This window comes from Nestor notabilis, unplaced genomic scaffold (assembly GCF_000696875.1).
Source record: "Nestor notabilis isolate BGI_N333 unplaced genomic scaffold, ASM69687v1 scaffold31069, whole genome shotgun sequence".
NCBI lineage: Eukaryota > Metazoa > Chordata > Aves > Psittaciformes > Psittacidae > Nestor > Nestor notabilis.
The window spans coordinates 17,361-41,898 of NW_009942869.1; the positions used below are offsets into that span (position 1 = coordinate 17,361).

The following is a 24,538-nucleotide window of genomic DNA, read 5'->3' on the forward strand; positions in this document are numbered from 1 at the left end:
ATCTCATATTTATTGTGGTAAAAATAACTTTTAACTTCTCTAGATTAGTAATGGTAATTGAATTTCTTGGAAAACTAAAGTCATTATTTGACATGGTGGGATTCCTGCAGGCATGGCAAAAAACTTTGATTCTCTGTTCATTAAACGTCTAAAAATTATTGTATTAGTTTGTAGATTACACTCTAATGACACCTCTAGTCTCCAAGATAATTATGATGTGTAGCTTGTTTAAAGACTTGCTGTTATTTACTTGTTCAGACCAAGAACTCTATTTTCTGGAAAACTAGCAAAGAAGGTTTAGGAACTAAACTAGCACTTCTCAAAAAACTCTGTAGCAATGGAATGGTACATATTTGAAAATGCAGCAGTCTTGAGTAAATGCACAAGTTGCTTTAAAAAGTACGAACTATTCATAATAATTATGACCATTTTCTACACAGTGTGGGCAGAAACGAAGTTTTCATTAACAAGCTGCAACACTTCAGTTACTGTAGTTAGAGGGTTTCCAAAGTTACCAGCTCTTCTGGAGGGACTGGAATTCATGTGTGGAAGCAAAAGATAAGGGTTCTCGCCCCCTTTTTTTCTTTTTTTTTTTTTTTTGGTATATAATCAGGGAATCATCCTTCGGTTTTGAGGGCAGGAGGAGAAAAAGATAAGGAGACCTGTCCTGAGTGTGGAAGTGTAACATAACTGTAATGCAAGGATAATATTTTAGATTCACCTGGGTTTGTGGGCTGTAGAAAGTCATGGGGTTTTTTTATCAAAAAAGCCAATAATTCAAAGTTTATTTGTTTTAACAGGTAGACTCCAGGACCTAAATGCTTCCAGACGGAAAGATGTATGCATTATTGACCAGACCCCAAAATAAGAGTGGGTTCAAGCCACTGCCTGTTGTGATCATAGGTAAGCTTTCTCTTGCCAGCATTACTGTGTTCTCTCATGCTGCTGTTGCTTTGGACTTGCTGTATTCAGCTTTTGTTACAGGTGTACTTATTTAAGCCAGAAATGCCTGACCACTGTTTCTGCATCCTTTCTGTAACAGCCGAACTTCCTCTAGTACTAAAAGAAAGACCATTAAGAGTTGTGGGAAGTAGGGGACCAGGTAGTTCACACACTAAAATACACACCTCTTTTTAAACAGTAAAATTGGTAATGTTTGGGGGATCAGTTCAGCTGGGCCTGGTTTTATTGTCTGATATTTAGAAAGATTTGAAACCTTTTACTACAGATAGTTAATGAACTTGCTGTGAAGTAATGACCCATAGTGCTTGGCTTGAAGGTGGGTTTGTTTCAATTTTTTCCCCCCCATTGTGTGTGTTTAGAAAGTGCTCTAGATCCTGTTAAAGTTTCTTGAAAATTTTCATAGTTCTTTTAAAATGCAAGTTAGCTACACTTACTTTGTACAGATTTAGTAGAATGGTAAAAAACTATGGGTTTTCTACCAGTTTAGAAAGCAGGTTATGTAGTAACCATCTTGCCTCCTTTGCATGAGGGGAACTTTGTAACGTGAGGTGATTGTGCAAAGTCCAAGTAGTGATGTCAGTGCCTTCCCCTCTGTGACTGATCGTAATCTGTGCTCAAGTGCAGGTGTTGGACCCTGTTTATCTAAGCCTGTGTTTAAATGCCTTGTAGGGCTGGGTTCCTTCCTTATCTGTCACCTAATTTATAGTATCCAAGAGATGTAGTCCAAAGTTAGAGCACCACATAAATCACGCTTAATTATCACCAACAGCAAGTTTGACAAGGTTACTACTACCAGTAGGTTCTAGTCTGAGAGTGACTTCATACTGCCCAGTTGTACAAGTCTTGAGGTGGGAGAGAGGCTATTTTGGTACATCGCTAGTGCTACCCAGGGATCTGGTATGGAGATCTCACTAAAGCCACAGAAGCAGTGGTGTACAGATGTGCATTCTGAGGAGGCTGTTGGACTGAAGCAGCTCAGCTGTTTCACTGCAGCTGGATGTTTCACACAGGTTCCAGCTACTTCCCCAGGCCCTGCTGTGCTGGCAGCCTCATGGAAGCAGTTGCTTTCTAGAACAGTTTGAGCCCTAGAGGCAGCTGTACATGTGACCATCCATACCAAACATAGATGTGGTTCACAGTAAATCCTCCCAGGTGTTGCTGAGTGTTGTGCACTCAGGTGATTCAGTTTAGGTTAGGTACCTTCTTGTACTTCCTAAAGGAAAGTAGTAACCTGAAAAATGTTATATTTTACTACACCTGTAGTTTAGTTTGCTTTTGATTTCTGTTGGTTTTGGATAACTTTCCTGCAAGTGGAATATTCCAAACACTGACATGCAGCTGCTGGTTCTTGCTCCTCACGGCAGACTTTGGCCCCAGCTGTGATACATACTGCCCTTCACATGATTCATCTTGCTGTTAAGCTTTACAGACTAGGCCTCCCGCTATCTCAAATCCTCAAGCAGCAGCCTTTGCCCCAGTCTCTCACACATGCAGCACAGGCACTGTATCAAGGCAGGCTGCTGTGTCTCTTCAGCTCTCCTCCCCTACATCGTCACTGCATTATGTAATGGTGGTTAGTCACATACTGGTGAGCAGCAAAGCTGGAGCAGCCAGAGAGGCTGACACCTAGTTATGCGGACACTGTAAAATATTAAACATGCTGGAGAACAGCCATGGGAAAACTTTCCACACGCTACTCTCAGTAGGCTTTGGAGTCACATAGATCAAGTTTTTTCCACTGGCCGTTGAGTGGTCAGTAGGAGGAGTTCAGCCATCCAACAGTCTGTTCAAAGTGCTGTATTCTGGGGAGCTGTCTTGGCATGGGAGAGTTACTTTTTTCCTTAAAACACACTGCCTGCAGTACCATGGTGTGGCTGGTTCCCATTTAAAAGTGTCCCCGAGCCCTGTTAGTCAAAACTGCTACTGCCAGAAACCCCTTATTAGATGGGATTTCTCACTTAGCAGAGCTGTTTCTCCTTCTCTTCCATAGTAACTCTCTTTTTGGGACTTACTCTGTATCCTGTGCACCGTGAACTGCTCTGCACAGGTGTGAAATGTGCATCCAGGAGAACTGAGGCCCTCAGTCAGTATGGGACCAGTTTCTAAACCTTTAAAGTAATGAGCAATAATTCAATTCATCAGCATCCTAGAGACTTCAAGCTCCAGGTGAGGTTAACCTCTGGCTTGTTTAACCCAACACCTTTTCAGCAAGTTCTGAAGATCTTCCAATACAACTAGATGCAACTGAGGAGGAGAAGGGGACATAAGGGTAAAATGACTTCCCCAACTCCACCCAATAGGTCAGTGGTCAACCTGGAATAGAAAGTCCCCTGTATCCATACCAATGTTGTATCTGTTGAATTGATCTGGATATTAGAGCAGCCCATTGAGAAGCATTTCTGTCTGCAGGAGCAGAAATCTTTCTCCGTTGTGTCTTTTTAGGGAATGGTCCTTCAGGAATCTGTCTCTCATACTTGCTGTCAGGCTACATCCCTTACTTCAAAAGAGACTCTCTTCATCCTCATCCCATTCTTCAGAAGAAACTGGAAGAGGCACGAGATGTCTCCATTTTGGACCAGGTTTGTGTGAAGATGAACAGTATAACATCACAGTAAAGCATTCTAGGGGCATATTAGAAGTGATAACCTCATCTGAATTTTCGAAGTATGCAGATGGAATGAGACTTAAGCGAAGTACTTTTAGTTGTCCAGATTTCCCTTGTATGAAATGCCAGCATTGCTGCTAAGATCCTTGAGGTGGTCCTCAGGGTCTGTGTGCCAGTAAATAAGCTTCACAGAAGACCAAGACCACTGATTAGAAGTACTAGAGTCACAAGAAGTTTGCTGCCTGGCAGGACATGCATTTTGAGCATCTCTTCTGCCTATTTTTAGGATTTGGAGTATCTGTCTGAAGGCTTGGAGGGACGATCCCACAGCCCTGTGGCTCTTCTGTTTGACACTCTTCAGCGTCCAGACACAGACTTCGGTGGAACAGCAGAATCTGTCCTCTCTTGGTGGCATGAGACCGACAGAGCCATCCCCCACCTGGTCCTTGGCAGAAATGCTCCTGGAGGTGCCTGGCATGTACGTGAATTGAAGCCTTAGGTCTACATGTTGTAAGAGAGCCAAATCTGTTGACTGGAGATGCAAAAGCTCCTTTAATATGCCAGTCAGCCACATCTGATTTTATGTGTATAGACAAACAAAAGTTTAAAAGGAAAAAAGCATGAAATGCATTTATATTTCCAGTCTCACGTTCTTTTTGGAGAACACAGATGGCTTCATGCATGACAGCAGATCAGGGGAAGTCACTGATTTCATGATCAGTGATTGAAACACGACAAAATTCGCATTTCACTTCTTATATTAAGTAACTGAAAGTCATTTTATTCTGTTTTTTGTTCCAGTCTATCGAGGGCTCTATGGTTACCCTGAGCAGAGGGGAATGGATGGGACTCCCAGATCTCCCATTCAAAGACTGGCTAAAGCAAAAGAGAAGGTGAGATACCTATGGTGTGATTATTTGCAAACATCCAGAGGTTTGGGTATGTGGAGTGGAGTGGACTTCTTGAATGTACCTTCTTATCTGTTATGGATCACTCTGCTGAGAGAAAGGACACCTTCCCACCCCCCAGTAAAAGTCCATTCTGCATTCAGGGATTCAGGTAAAGTTGTGAATGTGTCCTTCTTAACAGCCACTGGGGAGATGGATCACAGTGACCATGGGTTCTGAATAAAGCTTGGAAAAGCCATGGTCATCCAGCTTCTGTGTCTACTGCTGTTGTCCCAGATGACAAGTATAATGAGCTTAGCTACTGTGCAGCCTGAGATGCTTCTGCTCTTGATGTGTAACAGTCTTCAGAAGTCCAGGAGTTAAAAATGGAATCAAAGCAAGATGTGAGAAGAAGACACAGATGAGCAGCCATGTTTTTAGGGATTAGATTCATGCTAGAGGAAGCTGCCTCTGTTTAGCATCTTCCTGACCTGAGTGCTGGCTCTATGTACCAGTGATAACTTTGCTGAAGTCAAGGAAACTAGATAAGTCTTCTCTAGTAGTGCCAGGATAGATGGCTCTAGGATACATTCAGTGGAAGAGAGGAGAAATTCCAGTCTTTTTCTTAACTGCTGCTTGACCTTCATTTGTATTATATTACAGAGGCCTCAGAAACAATAGAGCCACAGCAGAAGACATTGCTCAATACTACCAACACTATGTGGTGAAGAAAGGACTGCAGAAGAATTTCAGATGCAGTACTGTTGTGACCTCTGTGAGGAAAGTGAGTGCAGATAGCATCTCCAACCACACACAGGAAGATCTGCAAGACAATAGTGATGACTCACTCTGGAAGTTCAATGAGAAAAGCATGGAGGTCTTTCAGGTGGATGGCTTTTTCAAAACTATGAAAGGTGATAAAGAGCCCTTCTCCATCTATGCAGAGAATGTGGTCTTAGCTACAGGAACATATGATAGTCCTACTTGGCTTGGTGTCAAGGGAGAGAATCTTTTCTATGTCCATCACCAGTTGTCTGCCCTAGAGGAAGCAGTGAAGAACAACAGCATTGGCATCATGTCAGATCCAGTCTTGATTGTAGGTGCTGGTCTGACAGCTGCTGATGCGATTCTCTTTGCTCACCATTGCAATATTCCAGTAATCCATGTTTTCCGGAGACAAGTCAGTGATCCAGGTCTTATTTTTAACCAGCTCCCCAAAATGATGTATCCTGAATACCACAAAGTCCATCAGATGATGAAAGAACAGTCAGCTGCTTGTGCAGGGCCCTATGAATGTTATGTTAGCCTTCCTGAACATCATGTGCTATCCTTTGGCAAGGACAAGAAATGTATCTTTCAAGATAAGAATGGCCACCAGAAAGTTTATAAAGTTTCCATGGCTCTTGTTTTGACTGGCTCAAACCCCAACCTCTCCTATCTGCCAAACAATGGCATTGACTTGGCAATGAACAGCAGCCAACCAGTCAATCCAAAGAGGAATCCCATAGATGTTGACCCATTCACCTATGAGTCCACTCAGGAGAAAGGACTTTATGCTCTAGGACCATTAGCTGGAGATAACTTTGTACGTTTTGTACAAGGAGGGGCTCTGGCTGTTGCCAGCTCTCTGTTAAAGAAAGCAAACAAAAATCCCCCCTAACAAAAAACATTCCTATGCTAACTGTGTCTAAATTGGGTCACTGCTGTTCTCTTGAAGAAGCAACTCATCTGATTTGTATGTCCTCAAATGTAAAGCCCATTCCTGGAATTCTCCAAGGTTCTGCAGAAAGTTACTAAGTCCTTGCTGAGTTATTTGAGAAAATTAAGTCACCAAATAGAGTGGATTTCACACATGGTAGTACCTTCAGCCCCTGGAGATTCAGCTCCTTGCACGCATAGCTGTGCCTAAAGGCTGCAGGAGCTTTGAATCTTGTGCCTGGAAGAATACTCTATTGCAAGACAGTGATTGCTCTTCTATGTAACACCTTCCAGGTTACTGGCAATTAAATTGGGGAACAATCGATGTTTATTATTTCCAGACAGCAGGCTGACAACCCTGTGTGTGTCAGTCATACAGTGTTTTTTCAATAAATGAAGTAAGCTATTGTGGTTTTATTTGCTCCTGTGCCTTGGCTGTATGCTCTTATTAGACCAGAAATGACTGACAGATGCTTCAGGTACCTCTCTGGCGCATGAAGTGGTACTCTGCAAAACAAAACTGACATCAAACAGTCAAACTGTATTGTCTCACTGACAGCAGCAGCAAGCATTGTATAGTATCTTTTTAATCAAGAGATTGCTTTGATGTTGTTTTTTCCTTCTTGAGAAGAAATGGTACTGATTTATAAACTCTTGGTTTACCATCTTGCAGCTTTCTACTTCCCAAATCCTAAAACTGCAGTAGCCAAATTCTTGACAGCTGCTGTTGGACACAGCAGAACTAAAGGGTGCTACTCGTCTGACTTGTAACTACACAGTTACTTTATGGGGCTTCTGCTGCACAGTATTTCAGAAAGATGCAATATGTTATATATCGTGTGCAATTCTAATGTGATTTTTTTTAAAAATATTATTTGTGTAAAGGGGAAATTGGCACAGTCACTTTTTGATAGTTTTATGCTGTATATAGCAAAGTAGTTTTCTAAAAGATTTTTATTGGCAAAATATTTTGTTACAGTCTTTCAGTCAGCATTTTGAAGAGCTTGGGTGGGTGGGAATGATGCCTTATGTTGCAAACAGGATTCTCAACAGACCAACAGGGCCTTCATACCTCTCACAGGGAAAAAAGTCTGTTTCAGAGCTAATCTTATTTGACATGAAGATAGACTTTGCTCCCTGTGCTGCACTGAAATTCACTGACATGACAGGATGCTTCATGTGCCTCTGGAAAGCTCAGTATGTGGAGGCAGTGGCTGTTTGTAAATCAAACAGCCTCAAGTTGATGTATAAGTAGCTTGTCTGTGGTGTTGCTGTATCACATTTGAATATTTTTGCTACTGACTATTCTTGTATGAAATTTTTCAATAAAGGGATTCCAGACTTCGTCTCTCTGTGTTTTTTAGCTCTGACTTTGAATCTCTGACCCAAAGAAGATCTAATGAACTTTTAATCAGCTTCCTGGCAAGCACCAGGGTGTGGCTTGTGCTTGCCAAATCCTACATCTTTCAGCTCCCTTAGGAGAGATGAACTGATGCTCTTTTCAACCTGCCTTATGCTCTTCTTAGATTAGGTCTCAAGCAGTGCAAGAGTGTGCTGTTCCTCCCCTGCACTTGACCTTGCTAGAAAAAAAAATTCAATGTTCACCTTTCTAAAAACACCTAAAAAATCCATCAAAAACAGAGGGAAGAACAAAAGCATCCTAAAAAGGGGCATCTTAAAAAAACCAAGGGGCATAGGATTGGTGTCAAGTGAAATGATGCTCTTACCATCTCTGAGGTCAAAGTTGCAGTGTTCATGCTGATCATTCCTGTATTCCATATTGCATCATGCTGATCTAATTTGCCCTGTACTGAGGAGCTCCTAACCAAGGCAGCAGCCTGTGTCAGTGGAGCTTGGGTGACTGTGTTTTAAATGGCCAGCTTTCTTGCCCAAGAGGCATGAGCTGATTATAGGGTTGGAAAGGGAAGTGGTTTTTCACAACTGATGTTTAGGAAATATCCTACATTCTGCCCCGGAGGGAAGTCAAAGCAGAGGATCTCAAGAGCAGAGGTGGGGGCTTATTCAGCATGTCCTCAGGGCAAGGCTGTACAGTGCTAATCCAAGTTATCATTCTGTCTCCAGGGAGGCAAATATGAATTATTTTTCCAAAACAATCAACTGTGAGAGTCAACAGATACCAGCTTTGTTACATGTGGAATTCACCCGTGCATTGTAACCTTGACCTACAGCATGTGATAGAACCAGGAAAAAAGTCTCTTGGACTTTAGGACGTGTGCATCACGTTCCGCCTGTGGAGATGCTAAGTGCTTTCCCCACTGTTTGCACTGCTGTGTGTGAGGGCCAGTTGGGAGGTTACCTTGGTGAGTTACCTGGCTGTTTAAAATTGGAGACCACTCTACCTCATTTCTTTGTCCCCTGCAAGTCCTTTGGTGTCCTCTCCATGCTTTCCAAAGGGAACCTTCTGCAGCCACAGTGACGAGAGCAGGTCAAGCAACCGGTTGCTCAAGCAACTTCTCTGCTCTTCTCAATTCACATGGAATAGTTTGGGGGTTTTAATCAGACCTCTGGTTACTGCTAAGAGGTGACATTTATCACTCCACAACAAGGGCTCCATGTCAGGCATCCATTTTCTGTCCTTCAGGGCTCCTCAGCCTCCTTTGGTTTCCTCCCTGAACTGATCAGTCCCAAGTTTGTTTTTCTGCAGAACAAGTTCCTGAGACCTGCTGGTGCTTGCGAGGAGCAATGGGAAAATTATGCACCCATAACAGAAACAAGGATTTGAAGTTTACTAACAAGACCAAAGAAAAAAAAACACAAACCGTTTGTGGTTTTTTGCTTTCATTGTGCTGGTGAGTCCTTGTAGTCGAGGCTGATGTGTTTTAAATAAACACACTTGCGGGTGCGGCAGAACTGTCTGTGCAAGCCTAAACTCAGGCACCTTTGGTTATGCAATTAATGTACAAACTTACTGCTTCTACTTTTTGCTTTGGTGAAGGACTTCTGAGATGCCAGAGCATGTTCATTATGAGCTTTGGCTTCTTGAGGGAAGGCTTCTTCTTAAAAAGTCACATTTTTCATATATCATCTGGATTGAAATCTTTTCTGTAAAACAGTCCTGGGAACCACCTTGGTAGCTCAGCATTCACTTTTTTTAGCCACACTTCTGTCTTTGAGCACAGGACTAAATCCAGCTACATCTTCACAGAATCCCAGACTGGTTTGGGTTGGAAGGGACTTAAAGGCTCATCCAGTTCCAAACCCCCTGCCACAGGCAGGGACACCTTTCACTCGACCAGGTTGCTCCAAGCCTTTGCCTTGAACCCTGCCATGGATGGGGCAGCCATGACTTCTCTGGGCAACCTGTGCCAGCACCTCAGCACCCTCATGGTGAAGAATTTCTTCCTAATAGCTAATCTAAATCTCCTTTCTGTCAGTTTAAAGCCACTCCTGCTTGTCCTGTCAATGACCACTATTTAAGAGTTCCACAGAGCATTGCAATATATTGCAAATCTGAAGACTGCCTTAGCAAGACTTATAAAGTCTTAGCTTTGTAAGGATCCTTAGGGAGCTGTCAGACTGTTGCAGACTATGGTGGCTTAAATTAATCTGCTTTATTTGTGAAATACAGATACTTGTGGACAGGCCAGCAGCCAGCACACCACTGGTAACTGACAGCTCCTGAGGTTGTGCTAAACTGCTTGTAATTGGGGAGCACCTGGGGGAATGGCTTCTAGCAGAAGGGATTTCAAGCTGGAACCAAGCCTGGAGTCCAGGGAAAAACATCTGAATTCCAGGGTTCTGAAGCAAGCCGTGAGGGTGGAAGCAAGCTCATGACTAGAGAGTGGCTAAGTGGGGAGTAAGAAAATGGAGTGCAAATGTAGTTGCTGTGGTTGGCGGGATCCTGCCTTTTGCCAGAGCCTGGAAAGCTGCATGGATCTGCTGTCCAAGAAGAGCTTTCATTGCTGTTGCCAGGGACCAAGCCCTGAAGGCCAGGACAAAACCTGGATCCTCTGCTGTGCAGCTTGGAGACAGAGAGATTCTGCTCTGGTGAGGGAAGGAAAAATCTCATGGTATTTCTGCCTTTGGCAGTGTGACTGTGCCCTTCTGCTCTGTACAGGCACCCATACTACAAAGCTTGGCTCAGAGAAGCAGAATCTATTAATGCATTGATTTACAGGAGCCTGCCTCAGGAGTGGCAGAGCAAGCAGCTCCCATGAAATTTCTGTGAAGGAAGCAGTGTGCATTTTGTTTTCCAGCTCAATTTTTTGTGGTTGCATTAATTTCTTGGAAGCATTGTTGACAGTTCAGCTTGATTCTACAGCTATGCCGCAGCAAGCTGGAATCAAGGGAAAGGAGGGGAATCCTGAGCCAGGCAGCACACATGCACAGGCAGCATGGTCCTGCTCCATAACCGGCACCACCACCAGCCATGAAACCTGGCTTGGGAGGTGAAAGCACTATTTATTTAAGATATTTACCCCACAGGTGAATTTCCACATCCCGGTCTCACTGTAAGTGAAGGGGCTGGTGAAATAACTGCAGGAACCACCTTTACCAGCTGGGACACAGCTGTAAATTGCTGTGGTCCCCAGGCCAAGCCGGGGTGTTTGATTACAGCCCAGCTATCTCTGAGGGTAAACAGAGCTGGTCTGGCCGCAGCATTAGATCATGGCCAGGGCAAAGGGGGTTTGCTTGGTGAAATAGCGGCCAACTGCAAGCTGGAAATGAGAAGGAGGTTCAACAGAGGTTGTGGGCATGTAAGGTTACTGCTGATGACAAAGTGTGGATTTGAGGATATTACATTGGGTAAGAGTCCAGCTTTAAGTTGTGCCTTTATATCCCACTGAACCTCTTGCCAGGGAGGCAAACTTGAACCAGAGGACAAGCAAAGGGCAGGATGAAATAATTCCTTTACTGGCAAAGAAACAGAAAATGAGAAGAGCTGTGCTTTTTTATGAGACCACAGACACAGTCTCAGGCCTAAAACATTCATTCCTTTTGACAGCTGGCCCAGCGGAGCAAACCTCATTTGCAACTTGGCATTCGTAACCAAGTTATCCAGTATTACGGTAACTCCGTGTCAGCAGAGGTCTTGGAGGCATAGGTAGCTTTCAGAGCTAATAAACTGGCCAATAGATCTTTTAACTGAAAAGGCCAGGGAATTTGTATGTCAGAAAAAAATTCCTCGGTGTTTTTCTGGGGTAATAAATGGACTTTTCAGTTTAAACATTAAGGTCTAACAAAACCAGGCAAATGGCGAAGTGGTGGGATGACTCATGTGGATGCCTCAGTGGCTGCAGTGCCAGGAGCACTGTAGGCTGTGCCAGATTCAGCCTGCCCTTGCAAGGCATCCTGCTTGGGGACCAAAGGGTCCACAGGGGCTGCATGGCCTTGTCCAGGAGGAAATGGATACATGTGATGGGCATCATGACATGGTTTATCTTCCCAAGCTGCAACAGCTGCTGCGAAAAAGGTGAATGAACAATGGGTCAAATTACACAAAGTTAACTTGGCAGTGTCATTTCTAAGCAAATTTGAACTAATGGGAAGTTTATGCCATGTAAATGGCATGTGCTATGCAGCTGAATTTTCTTTTTCTTCTCCTTTTTTTCAATCTGGTTTCTGGGATGCCAGTGCTGAATTTACTCTTTTATCCAACAGCAGCCTGGGAAAAGAAGCAGCAGCAGCAGATGCTGACACGTCGTGGCTCAGGGCTAGAAGGATTTCACAGCCTGTGCTTTGTGGGTGGGATGATCTGTGGCCTCACTCCCACAAGGGTGGTAGTGGCAGCGCTGCCCAGGCACGGGTGGGTGTCTGCATGGGCCTGGGGGCTGTATGGGTGGGAGAGGTTCAACAGGGTCTGACCCTGCATGTGGAGAATGCAAGGACAGTGAAACTGGATATGCGGGGTATCCATTCCCCCCCAGCTTTCCTGCAGCTCATTGGGAAGGACCGTGTCAGCATGACCCATCCAGGGTGCTGGGATGGGAACAACAGCTCCAAGCTCAGATGTTGCAGTCAAAGTTCTCCTTGAGCCCTTTCCAGTACCTGCTTGCCAAACTCCCTTTCACAGGGGTTGCTCGAGCAGCTTTCCTGTAAATGCTGTTCTTGTCACGGCAGCTGCTCACGCAATTAAGGCAATTAATGAGCAGTAAGATACATGAGCAGTGAGAGAGAAGGGTGGCGTTTCATGTGAATGAATTACATGTGATTGACACTGCCTGAAGTACCTGAAGTAACCTATTTGCAAAAATATATCTCATCCCCCGCTTCCATGAAGTTTAAGCAAAAGAGATTTCTGAGGAGCATTAATAACTAAGATGGCTAAAGGCAGCATGTTAAAGCAGGCAGCACACAATCTCTGTGAGATACTTATCTGATCAAATGTGTAATAGTCAGAAGGTTTTCTCTCGAAACAAAGCAAAAACTTTAAAATCCTCCCTCTGTTTTACTTTGAGGTTTCGAAATTTTTCATTAGAAACAGACACAAACCAGTGCTTGATTGGGGATTTTTAGTGGACCCTCAAACACAGTGGTCCGACATTGCCCTCTGGGATTTTAGGGCGGTTTCTGGTTCCTTTTTTGACTAAAACTTCCACCTTAAGGCTGACAGACAGTTCTAGATTTGTGTTTCACCAGAACTGATTTCTTCCCCTGCGTGTTTCTGGTTTTGGTAAACTGGTGTTTGTAAGAAGCAGAAAAAAGTTCCCAGGCAATGCTGTGGAGGTATCTGTGCAGCAACCACTTGTACCATTTTATAGTTGAGGTGACTGTCATCCTGAGGCTAATAAAAATAAGTTCACGTTCCTGAAAATATAAATATTTATATAAACATTTTTCAGGAAGGTGGAGAAGCAGGTGTCTGAGAAAAACATAAAGTTATATAAACTAGTGTTATCTCTCTGATGTAACACTCCAAATACCTCATCCACTGAGTAATTTGGATGTGACATAACAGGGGAGCTGGCCAAGAGCCAGCCAAGTGAAATGTTCTCACCCCGAAACAAAGGAAAGCAAGTCACAGGGAGGTGGAATTGGCTGTTCCCAGGCTGCCTGTGTCCCCTGTGACCTTCCTTGTGTTCTGCTACATCCATTTGCAGAAAATTTTATGTTTTTTTCCCCCTTCCTTTAAACGATGTAATGGATACCCTTCCATCCATGTGCCGGGAAACGGCTTGCTGCAGAGGAAGCAATGTGGCTCCACTGCATCAGATCTCTATTCACAAGTGGAGTGTGTGTTGCTTTCCCAGCTTTAGATGAAGAAAATTACAGGGCTTTGAAAGCAATCCCACAGCTGAAACAATAAAGTCATACTCTGGTTGAATATCATTAAGGATGGATGAACCACCTTTCCCCCTTTCCTCACATGAGCAGTCCCAATAGCTTTTGAACACTGTACTGATAAAGGAGGCAGAAATGCACAGGATAAAAGTATTTATTCTGTTAGGGGCCAAATGCCTGAGCCCCACATTCTCACTCTGAGGCTAGAAAGTCCCAATGGCTCCTGCTTGGTGGAAGAACTCATACTGAACATTTTTCATACGGAAGTACAATTTCCATGTTCTCTTGTTTCTCTAATACTCAGATTTGTCAGGGTGATGTTTCATGAATTATTTAGTACTTTGAAGTTTATTTTACAAGGAAAAAGCTCAGCAAGCAGGATGTTCCATTTGATCACACCTTGAAACTGCCACGTGCATGTGTTGGGTTTTTTCTTTTCCGACAGCTTTTACAATAACAAAGGGGAATTACATTCTCAACAAACAGGAAGGAAATCTGATTGCTGGCCAAGTTTGGCTTCAAAATCCTTACAGTGGCTGCAGGTAGGTAGCCACCCCATCTACGAGAAGGATTGGACATGTGATTAGTGATGGACTGTCATCACTAGTCACTGGTTCAGCAAACAGGGGTTGTCCAGGACAGGGAGCTGAAGGAAAGCCTTTAACTGGGCAGCAAAGATGTAAAAGGCTGAAAAAGGACAAGCCTGAAGAAAATTAACTTTTTGAGGAAACTTCCTTGGATTTGGACTGGAGGATTTGAAGGTGGCATCTGTGGCAGGGTGCTGGTATGATCAGCTGGTGGTTTTCTTTAGAGGCTTTGCTGGTGCCAAAGCAGAAACTAGCTGGGCATGAGCTGCATTTTCTTGCTCTCCTTCAGATGAGAAATGCAGAACATTTGTGAAGAAGGAACAATGAGATTATTATAGGGAGCTGGGAAATAATGTTGCTTTGTATTAAAAACAGACATTTTCTAGGGACACTTAGCTGTCTTTCATCAACACCACAAGGCCCTTGCATGAAGTTGGTCCCTGCTGTATTTTCACTCTGGGAAGGGCAGGCAATTTGCTGTGCTTCACTGTCACATTAAGGTGGTGTGTTCAAACTGGCCTTCGTGGGAACAACAGATGCCTTTTTCTTTCTAGCTCTTCTCTCCATTTTTATCTATCATAAACCTTAGTTACATCAAGAAACCCTTCAATGCAAGGCACAGGTGAGCATCCTTGTGCTGATTTAGGAAGTACAGTATTGTATTTATCGCAGCCTACTTGCCCTGGGTGGAACTGCCAAGCCCTGCTCCCTGGCCTGCTTACCTCCTATCATGACTGCAATGATTGGTGCTTATATTCCAGTAAATATTAAAAGAAATCACTGTTTATTTGCTGAAGGAAAAGCCCTGGCAGTATCTAATCTGGCTGTCAGAGCTGGAGGGTACTGCCCATACTTCTAGACATTTTGTGGTTGATACTGGGCCAGGCTGTTACTCAAATGTATTGTATCATGAGGATTGTTTTTTTGAGGTTGGCATGTGAACCATCACCAGAGATCAAGCACAGGCGGCAAGTTGTTCAGGTGGAGGATGAATACACGATGGTGTTATGTTGCCATAACTCCATCCCCAAAAAGTCATTGACAAAATGGCAGGTGGACTCACAAACATATTAGCCAAAGCTGTTGTATTTTGCCTTAAAAATGGAGCATCCAGCACTTTTCTGCAGAGTGCCAGGGCAGATGAGCGTTGGTGTCTGTGGCAGTGGGAGTAGGAGGCAGCTCTGCTGTCAGGGATGTCATGATTGACAGCACAGAGCTTGCCAGCACAGCAGAATATGAGTAAGATACATAAGCTGGGGAAGTGGATGGGGTAGTAAACCAGCACCACTCATTTTCCAAATCTCAGATGGCTTCCTGGAGGGACTTTTCCCCAGCTGGTTCAGGACCATGATGCACGGCAAGTTGTAATTCCAACCAAATGCCTCCGGCACCTATTGATTATTTGTCTACCTGATTAGTCCCAACAATACGTGGTTGGTGCAGCCATGCCAGCCCAGGGGGCCCTGCAGGCACCAAGGATCTTCTTACCAGGTTTTATGCCCTCTCCTGATCCTGCTCCATCTCTCCCCAAGCCAACAGCCCCTGTGACCTCCAGCTTGCTGGCACTTCGGGCCAAACCATGCCTGCTCCTCTCAGAAGTGGTTGTGGGAGACTCACATCTCCCAACTGCACTCAAAGTCTGTATGTAATTTATGCTTGTAATGGGACATTAAGGTGTGTAATGCTATAAAATAAACAACTCTGGAGTTTTGGTTTTGTTTTGGTTTGGGATCTGGGGTTTTCTTAAGTGTTGGTTTTTGGGGGTTTTTGTGTGTGTGTGTAGTGGTGGTGGTGTTTTTTGCAAAATTGAGACTAATAGCGAGAAATGCTTTACAGCCTTAGAGAACATTCAGTGATACAGAAGCGTTGTACTGACAGTCTGTCTGCTGGAGGAGGAACGGTTCTCAAATCTATAATGGGCTTCTGGAGGCAGTTGCTATAATCCTGGAGGCAGAAGTGAAGCAGTAAATCTGTGGTTCCAAGTGTGCACCTGGTTGTGTGCACCCTTGGAAACATTACTGCAAGGCACCGGATTTATTCTGGAGACAGCAGGTGAGGTGCATTGCAGGAATCCCTATAAAATTGTCCAGAAACAAAGGAAACCCAATTAAGAATCTGAAAGAACTCATGGATGCAACCCACAAGCATTGTTTTCTCTGTCAGGAAGAAAACCAGAGATTCAGGTAGTTTACCTCACTGCAATTCAAGATTTCTGTATTTCTGCAGTCACGGATACAAGCTTTTTCTGCCATTTAATATAGTCACTCTTGACAAATCTGAAGTCACACCTGAAGAAAACTGCTGGTAGATCTGCCAGCTGGGAGCTTTGCAACCAGGTACCAAACATCCCACCCAAAGTTCATGCTTCCTGGAGGTCCAGCATAAAAAATGGGCTTCTACCATGTGAGAGTTGGTGCTAGGAACCCGAGAAAGAAACCTCATCTTTTAAGACAGAGCTTGCTGTAGTGAATTTAGACAATCTGGGTATTTAGCTTGGTTTCATTTAATAGCTATATTTCTGCCATTTTCATGGGAAAACTCATGTGGTAAATAATTAGCTGCATATTTCTGCCAGTGTGTCTTATACTACATTGTTTCCTACTGAAATATATAGACCACCAGGTACAGTTAGAAACTGGGAATGAATGCATCATTAGAAATACATTACAATAGGTACTTTACCATGTTTATGGTTTGCTTTGGATCTTTTTTCCCTGATCTTCCAGAAGTTACAAAGTTGGAGTTACCTGGAGTTTAATTGCCACCCTGAGTCTTCCTAGCTGAAATCGCTAAGTAGCAGACAGAGGAAGGATAGACCCCTCCAGATATCTACTGCTTGTGTTGGAAGATGGGTGTTTGGGAGCCCTCAAAAGATGCTGTTCTCTGCTGGGCTGAGTGCTCTGCATACTGGCCTGGGAGCAGGAACAGTCAGTCAGGGCTATGCCAGTGATGCTCAGGGTGTTTGCACAGAAATGACATGGAGATCTTCTCCCTCATGAAATTTTGGGCATTGTATGATGTAATGATGTGGGTATGGACTGCACAGACATGTTTTTAAGCAGGTGATTAGCTGTCTTGCCAATCCCACAGCACTGATCTGGGCTTGCACGGGGCGGTAAATCTGTCAGGACAGGTTTTGCTGTGAAATAGTTTCGGGCTTCTCAAGGTGTGATTCAAACCCCAGTGAAGGGGAGAAAACCTCTAGGCTGTGTGTGGCTCTGGATGCAGTTGGTGTTGGGAAGGTCAGAGCTGGGGCCTTTCATTCATGATCAGGAGGTGGGATAGGGGGGACAGGAGTACCATGGGGTACCAGGGTGTCACACAGGGGCTCTATGTAAGCAGGGAGGTAGCAAGCGAGTTAAAACAGTGATTTTCAGGAGGGCTCAAAATTACTCATAAATTTGCACCAACTTTGGGCATAGCCACGGGGTTTTTAAACCACTAAGGAGAGAGGGGAAGACAACTCGAAGAATGCTGATGCATTTAATTAAAACCTCTCTAAGTCAATGGTTTATTTAGGAAGCATAAGGATGTTATGCTGCAAGGTCCGGTTTGAAAACAGGTTTTCCATCCTCCCCGAGATATCCGTGTGTTCGTCCCGCAGCAGCACAGCTCCCTCTCCCGACTGCAAAGCCCACCAGCACTGAGACGAAGCTCGCAGGGATCCAGGTTCACTATTACCGGGCAAAGGTCCTTTAAACCACAGGGAGATGCATCCCTACCCGTGAGGATGGGCAAGGTTAAGACATCCCAAATCCATCATTATTTCAGGCTCTCTGTTGAGCTGCGTGACCCAGTGGGCCCTTTCCTATCGCCAACCATCTTCTTCAAGTCTCATTTAAAGAAGATCTGTTTTACAGAGTGTCAGTGCCTATGGACGGGTGATGGGCATGGGCATCTGGTGGCAGCACTTTGGTGCAATGAACTTCTGACCTTGACTACCCCCCCTGCTGCCATCCCATATCCTGTAGCTCTGCGGGGACACCAGCAGTACAGGTACTATGCAAACACGCTCTGTGCCTAGACCTATATACACCCATGTGTCAATCTGCATGCTCTGACCTTTTAGCCCCATAAGATGGTTTTGATGTCTTGATTGTCCATTTTCCTCAACAGTGGATAGCTTAGATAATCCTCAGAAATATGGTATTTCTACTTGTACAAGGGCTTGGCAAACCCTGTTCGTGTTACTTAAGTAGCTTTAAAGCACCAGCTCGGCTACTGATAGCTTGGACGGAATTGTGTCCTTTTGAGACCAAGATTAATTTCTTGCACTGCAAGCTATGTGGTCAGCTCCATGCCAGAGCAGCATTCCGTTAGGATGCTGGATCTGTGCAGGACTCTCAGAAGCTCTCAGAACAGATGGGGGAATAGAAAGGAGGGCTCTGCGAGCAGGTGAAGACACGAATCTCACATTCTCACCAGCCGTACTGTGTTATCTGCATTACCCCATGAGCTGTTTGGGATGTGTAAAAGTCTGGCTTGGGAAACAGCCCAAAGCTGCCCAAACTGGACTTGTCAGAGGAGCTGTGTTTCAGGGAAGGGGACATGGGTTCTTGGGGAGCTCCAGCTTGTGAGAGAAAGCCCCAGATGTCACAGACAGCTGAAATGCATGTCAGAGCCTCACAGCAACCCTCCGAGCCAGACCCCACTCTCTGGAGTGGTGCTGGTGCTCATGGGCACTTTTCATTGCTGCAAGAAGGTAAACTACCAGAAAACAGCATTTTACTGTACCCCAGTGTCTCCTTGCAGCCTCAGCATCAGGCGCTAGATGTCCTTGCATGCCGTGCAGCTGGTGCGCAGCCCCTGCCGTGCCGCACAGGCTGCAGGCAGATTTCCACGAGGGTGATGACCACTGAATGAGGGTTGCCCTTTACCAGCTCTGGCCTGGAAGGGATTTCATGCAGAAATACATTTTCTGTTCTGCTCATCTTCACAATTCCCTGTGGATGCTGGGTCAGGAGCTGCTTCACCTGGAGGTCATGAGATCCCGCGTGAGATCCCAGTGAGCTCTCCTCTGTGCGCATCCCAGCACCAGCAGCTTGAAGTCACTTAGTGGTGATCCCTTTGAATTATTTCAAGAGCAGCCTTTTGTGGAGGGAAATTGATAGCTGCCTTGCAGGCATGTTGATGTCTTTGTGAAACCCATTAAATTACATGAGTTTGATCCCAAAGTGGCAAACATAGCTGCATTTTTAAATTGCTTCATAGCCAGGAAACCAAACAACGTGCTCACAGAGCGATTTTTCTGTGTGCCCAGCAGTGAGCAGGACTGGAAAAATGGAAGATGTTACTCAGCCAAACTCTTGGTGTATAATTACTGGAGCAATGTAAGATATAAATAATTTCCCCACTTCTGTCACTTTTCGACAGCAAATAAGGACAAATAAAGTGCTCTAGGGAAAAATGAACGTGCCTGGTGCTTGAGCAGTAAGGAGCAGCCTTGAGTAAGCTACTGAACCGGTGGCCTATACATGAAAGACAGGTTCACTCCTGGGTGTTGCAGTGAGTATCCTTTGGGGAGCCCCTGACAGACCTCTTCTCCTTGCTGCCATGCGCTTACCCTGAACCTCATTTAGCACTTGTGCTTGTGGCAGTGATCCCTCGCCCCTGGGATCTAGGAGCACGGCTGCCTGCAGAGGTAGATACACCAGCAAACCTTGGAGCTGTGTGAAACTTTTGGTCCTGGGTGTCCCCAGAGTGGCCGAAGGCAAACTGCAGCCACCCGGCAGCTGCTCAAGCAGCCCTTGAATGTCAGCACAGCATGCCAGACTCCTCTTGTGTTTCCACATCCAACTCTTCCTCCAGCCACCCTCAGAGCAGGTTGTGGGGTGTTTGCACCCTTGGGCTCCAGCATGGTAATAGGGTTTTGTGAAGCAAGCCTAGCTTGTAGGTGCAGCCTACAGGCACAGGTTTTGTGCCAAAATCCCTCCTGTCCTGCAATTCGAGCATCGCTTTGAGGACAGAGAGCAATGATGCAGGGAAACGGATACTCAGGCAAGTTTTATGCCCTTCTGAATAACCTCCACAGCTTTAACCACAGACTGAATATGTTAAGAATAAGACAGGTTTCTATCTTATTTCTCTAAACCAAGTATCCCTTTGGGCAGCTTTCAGCCAGTGTCCTGGCTGTGCCCTGAGACTCTGTTCCAGGTCTTGCCAGAGGAGTTTTGCCATTGTGCCTGTATTGTCCCTCCCCAGAAGGAGTCCCTCTTACATTGAAAGCTGTCAGATTTTACCCTCTGAGCAGTAATTAATGGTATTTATTGTGGTAATAAATTGGGGAAATCTTCTTTCCTCCCACAAATGTGGCCAGAGGTGGTATCTGCTGGGCAAAGGAGGGAATTACTTTAGAAATGAAATACAAAGGGCATGAGCAATGGGAAAAGGCCAGTCCCTTCCTCCCCACTTTTGCTAGGAAGAAGCTTGATAGTTCTAATTTCAATACATTTGCAGACACATTTTGTCCATTAAAATGGTGTAAATTAACACTTCAATGCTACAATTGCAGAGGTCAATTAGCAAGACAGTAATTTATTTAGGTGCCGTAACTCAAAGGTTTTTGTAATTGGTGGTCATGCCACACAGGGAGGCTCATAAATCTGAAAGTCTACAATTCCCCATTTTTGGGCTTTTTATACTGTTATATATGAACCCACATGAAGTGTACCAGGTACATGATACAAATGGTAATTTTGAAAGTTCATCAGAAATGGAATAGCTTATTCCAAAGGTTCTTAATAGTTCTAACCTGAATTCTGACCTAAATTGCATGTTGAAGGGGAAAGTATTTTGGTCTGCTGTATGTGAATGCTATTATAACTAATAAACACACAAGAAAAATGTTACAGTATCTCTTCCCTGCAACTACACAATCACAAGTTTTATCAGGTCAGTAGCCTCTAAGTCTAAGCGAGGGCGGGTGGGATTTGGTGTTAAATGCTCATCTTCTCAATTGCCCAAACAACATAGCTGGGTCATGCTCGCTTTAATACCCAAACAAGCAAAACCACCAAAACAAAATCACCCTCTGCATTTATTTAGCAGCCATCAGAAGGATTTTACCTGCTGTTTGCGTGCATCCCTGCATCTCAGAATAACAACACTGCAGTATTCTTTGGTTGGTTGCCACTAAGCAGTGGCAGCTTCCTTGGGGATCAAAAGACCATGTCTGGAGCTGGGAACTGGTGTCCACAGGATGCCCAGAGCCCATGGGTCAGGAGCTGTGCTGCTGCTGAGAGCTTGGGAGAAGCTGCACAGTTCCCAGGCACCTCTCTGGGATGAGCCTCTGTACGTCTTGGAAGGTGAGTCTCCTATGATTTGGAGGTTTTTTGTCATTTTTTATTTGTTGGGTTTTTTTCTTTTGGTGGTAATTGCTCATACTGCTCTGGACAACCATCTCAGAGCTCTGGGGACATTGGGGCATCTAAGGACTATAATCTAATGCTGCAGGAGTTTTATTTGATGGTGAAGTTAGTTCAGGTAATTTCATTTTACAATGTTTCCTAGCTACCTGTGTGTTGCCTGTAGGATTGTGACCTGAATTCTTACTCTGTGCCTGTTCTCTATTTGCAGCAACTGGGTGCATTTAGGTGGGCTGAGTGACTCCTCAGAAAACCCCTTTTTTGTTGCCTGCTTTCACATAGAGTAACCCCACCCCAGGGATTCCTCCATGGCTGCAGTGCTGGTCCTGGAGCAAAAATGGATGTTTAGTGCAAGCGGAAGTTCTTTAAAAGACAGGTTCTGTAAGTCCAGTTGGAAGAGTCTCTGAAGGTAAAGTCAAAGTCTACATTTTGCCTTAAGGCAAGAACCAGTGCAGCACTGTAAGATCAATGTGACACAAAAAATGGGCACTTGAAGCATCATCCTTGTTTTAGCTCCTGCCCTGATTGCAGGGCCTGGACCAGAAACCCAGGATCTCAGTGACTGGGTTGGACCCAATGCTTTGTTAGCGGTGTGGGGGAGCTGTGCTCCCCAAACCATGAGCTCTGCACCCTCACCTTGCAGAGGGGAGGGGACTGTATTTTAAGAGTCAACATACACTGTTCATGTATGTGGTCTCCTTGGCTCTTCTTCAGTTCGTACTGGCGCATGATCTTGATGTTGTTGGCAGTGTGGCTTTTTCAAGCTTGGGGTATAAAGCTGTTATAAAATCACCTGGTAATTACATTTGCATTCTAATAAACTTAAATTAGTGCAGGGACTAAAGCAGCACTTCTTCCTCTGGCCTGTGCAGGTGAGGTTGCTCTGCCTAATTCCCATCTTTGTAATGGGGTTGCCATTTCTTCCTCCTGCCATCAAACTGCTGGATTAACCTCAATCCTTTAGTCATTAGTAATATTATTAAGTTGTGTGTGACATTTTGCACTGAGTGAGGCTGCAGGTCCTGCCTGTTGGAAGGTTTTAATTAACTGAAGCTCCCTGTGGTGCACAGAGGGGCAGGGGGGAGAAGGTAGAATTCAAAGGGGAGATGAAAGCCCTGTGTCGCTGGGTTGCATGCAGGACTTCTGCTCTGCCTCAGACCTTTCTTTCGGAGAAGCCCTTGGGTTCTTCAGGTGGTCTCTCATCTGAAATTACAGCACATGGTTGAGCTCCTGCTCCAACAGCCTTTCCAGAAGCTGCTGGAAAATAACTGGGTGTAGCACCTGAGTAAGCCCCCCTATGAAAGCTTGTAGAGCAAATCTCATCGATGATAGGGGTAAACCAATGCTTTGTGCTGAGCACCACATGCACCAGGGAGGAAAAACTTTTGGGCCAGGATCAGACATGAAACTGGAAAGGCAATAGCCTTTTCTTGAGATCTTTGAGTTTCTGAACTTGGAGCTGGGATGAGGGAAAATACCTCTCTCCCCACCTTCCCTTCAACAATGAATCATTCATTTAGAAGACTGTAGTGGTCTGGGACCCCTCAAGTGTGTGGCTAGTGCAGCAGTGGGGAAGTTCACTGTTAAATGCCAAGGAAGAGAAGGTGGAGCTGCGGCTGCTGCCTTTACCTCTGCATCTTGCCTGTACTGCAGTTGGGCAGGGTTTCAGTTCTCTGCCTGTAAAGCAGCGTGGAAAGCAAAATGCCACTGGGTCAGCAGTGGAGACGAGGCTGTGCTGTCTGCTGGGATCTGCTGCTGCTAGGCATCACAGGGCCTGAGCATCAAAACCTGAGTCCGTCAAAACCTGTAATTAATGCTTGCTGCTTCCACAGGGATGCAGCGTGTGTGTATTTAACTGTGCTTTTTTTGTTGTCTCCTCTCTATTCTCCCCTATTTATTCTGATGCCCCTCACCATCTGCAGTATGCATATGTACAAAGCTTTCAAGGAACAAGTTCTGTTCTCTCCATCTTTAATGAAAGAGCAAAATGCGTGCTGGATGCCAGGGAGCTCCAGCCAAAGGGGCAGGCACGTGTCCTACAGCAGGCAAACCCCTATCATCTCTACTTGTCCACCACCTGTTTAGTTTCTTCTTCTGGTCCTGGTTGATGGCTGCTTGCCGGGGACCTGAACAGTGCTGTAACCGGTAGCACAGATTGGCAAAGCCACACTGTGTTGGCTGCAGTTGTGTTTATTTGCACAGGACAGAGAGAGTCCTGTCTCCCTTGGCAAGAAGCAGGGGGTGAGTTTTGGCACACAGAGCCCAACCTGAGGTCTGTGTCTTTGCCCTCCCCGTTGGCTGTGGCATGTGCTCAGGCTGGTTCCTGTGTTTATCAGCTGGCTCAGATAAGTAGGAACTGTCTTTCCCATTTTTATTTCAAAGGGAGACTTCAACCTCATGGAAACTTGGAAATATCTGAGCCCCTAGCAACACAGCCCAGGGTGAACGGCTGGCTTCTCTCTAATGTCTTGAGTAGCTGAAACTTTTTTTTTCTGTCTAGATCCATTTAGGATGAAAAATGAGTATTTAAATGCCATAGAGTTGGTTTGACAGTAACAAGAACTGATTTTGACAAAAGCACAGAATTAGCCCCAGACTTCCAATCCAAGTGATGAATCTTCATGGCACACAGAAAAGAAAATTCAAAGAACCTTATTTATAAACTTATTCAGTAAATAGTTTTAAATAATGAGCATACAGTAATCCTAAACTGGATGTGATTAATACAGTTTGAACCATACATTTAGTGGAGGGATGTCCAAAGCAGAAAGCAGCATATGACAAATATGAGGATTGTAGAAGTACAAAAGAGAGCAGTAATTCAGGCCAACGAGGGGTACAGGCTGATTTACACCAGTAGTCGGTGTGTAGGGTTACAGCCCTTCTAAGCTTGTGGCAAGGATGATGTGTCTTGCCTTAGATTATTTTTGCTGTGAGATTGTAAATGGGGATTGAGCAACAGCTGGGTCGTACACCAGCATGCCCTGAGCATCCCTATAAATGAACACAGAGCTGTTAAAGTGATCCAAATAGCTCCTGTGAGCCAACACCCTGAATTCCCTCCATTTTCCCACATTAATTTTATGTTGCTGGAGAAGAAGGAAACCCTGAAAGGCAAGAGTGTGTAAAAGAGGGGCTCAGCCAACAGGCATCCTGGTTTATTTCTTTTAAATAGCTGAGGCTGAGGCTTTT

General features: G+C 44.8%; 1 protein-coding gene across 1 annotated transcript; it reads left to right on the forward strand.

Annotated features, from left to right (window-relative positions):
* The first annotated feature begins 800 nt into the window (after nucleotides 1-800).
* On the forward strand, nucleotides 801-6,264 carry OSGIN1 (oxidative stress induced growth inhibitor 1). Its single transcript, XM_010021615.1, has 5 exons — nucleotides 801-903; nucleotides 3,406-3,542; nucleotides 3,855-4,046; nucleotides 4,370-4,461; nucleotides 5,119-6,264. Exons 1-5 carry the CDS (start codon nucleotides 819-821, stop codon nucleotides 6,113-6,115), a joined length of 1,503 nt encoding a protein of 500 aa, XP_010019917.1. The 5' UTR covers nucleotides 801-818; the 3' UTR covers nucleotides 6,116-6,264.
* The last annotated feature ends 18,274 nt before the right edge of the window (nucleotides 6,265-24,538 follow it).

What these genes read in the sequence shown, in the direction of transcription:
- OSGIN1 (XM_010021615.1), top strand. Translation starts at nt 819, where the DNA reads ATGCTTCCAGACGGAAAGATGTATGCATTATTGACCAGACCCCAAAAT. An exon ending in ACTGCCTGTTGTGATCATAG is followed by an intron (nt 904 to 3,405) that starts GTAAGCTTTCTC and finishes GTGTCTTTTTAG; the next exon opens with GGAATGGTCCTTCAGGAATC. An exon ending in CTCCTGGAGGTGCCTGGCAT is followed by an intron (nt 4,047 to 4,369) that starts GTACGTGAATTG and finishes TTTTTGTTCCAG; the next exon opens with TCTATCGAGGGCTCTATGGT.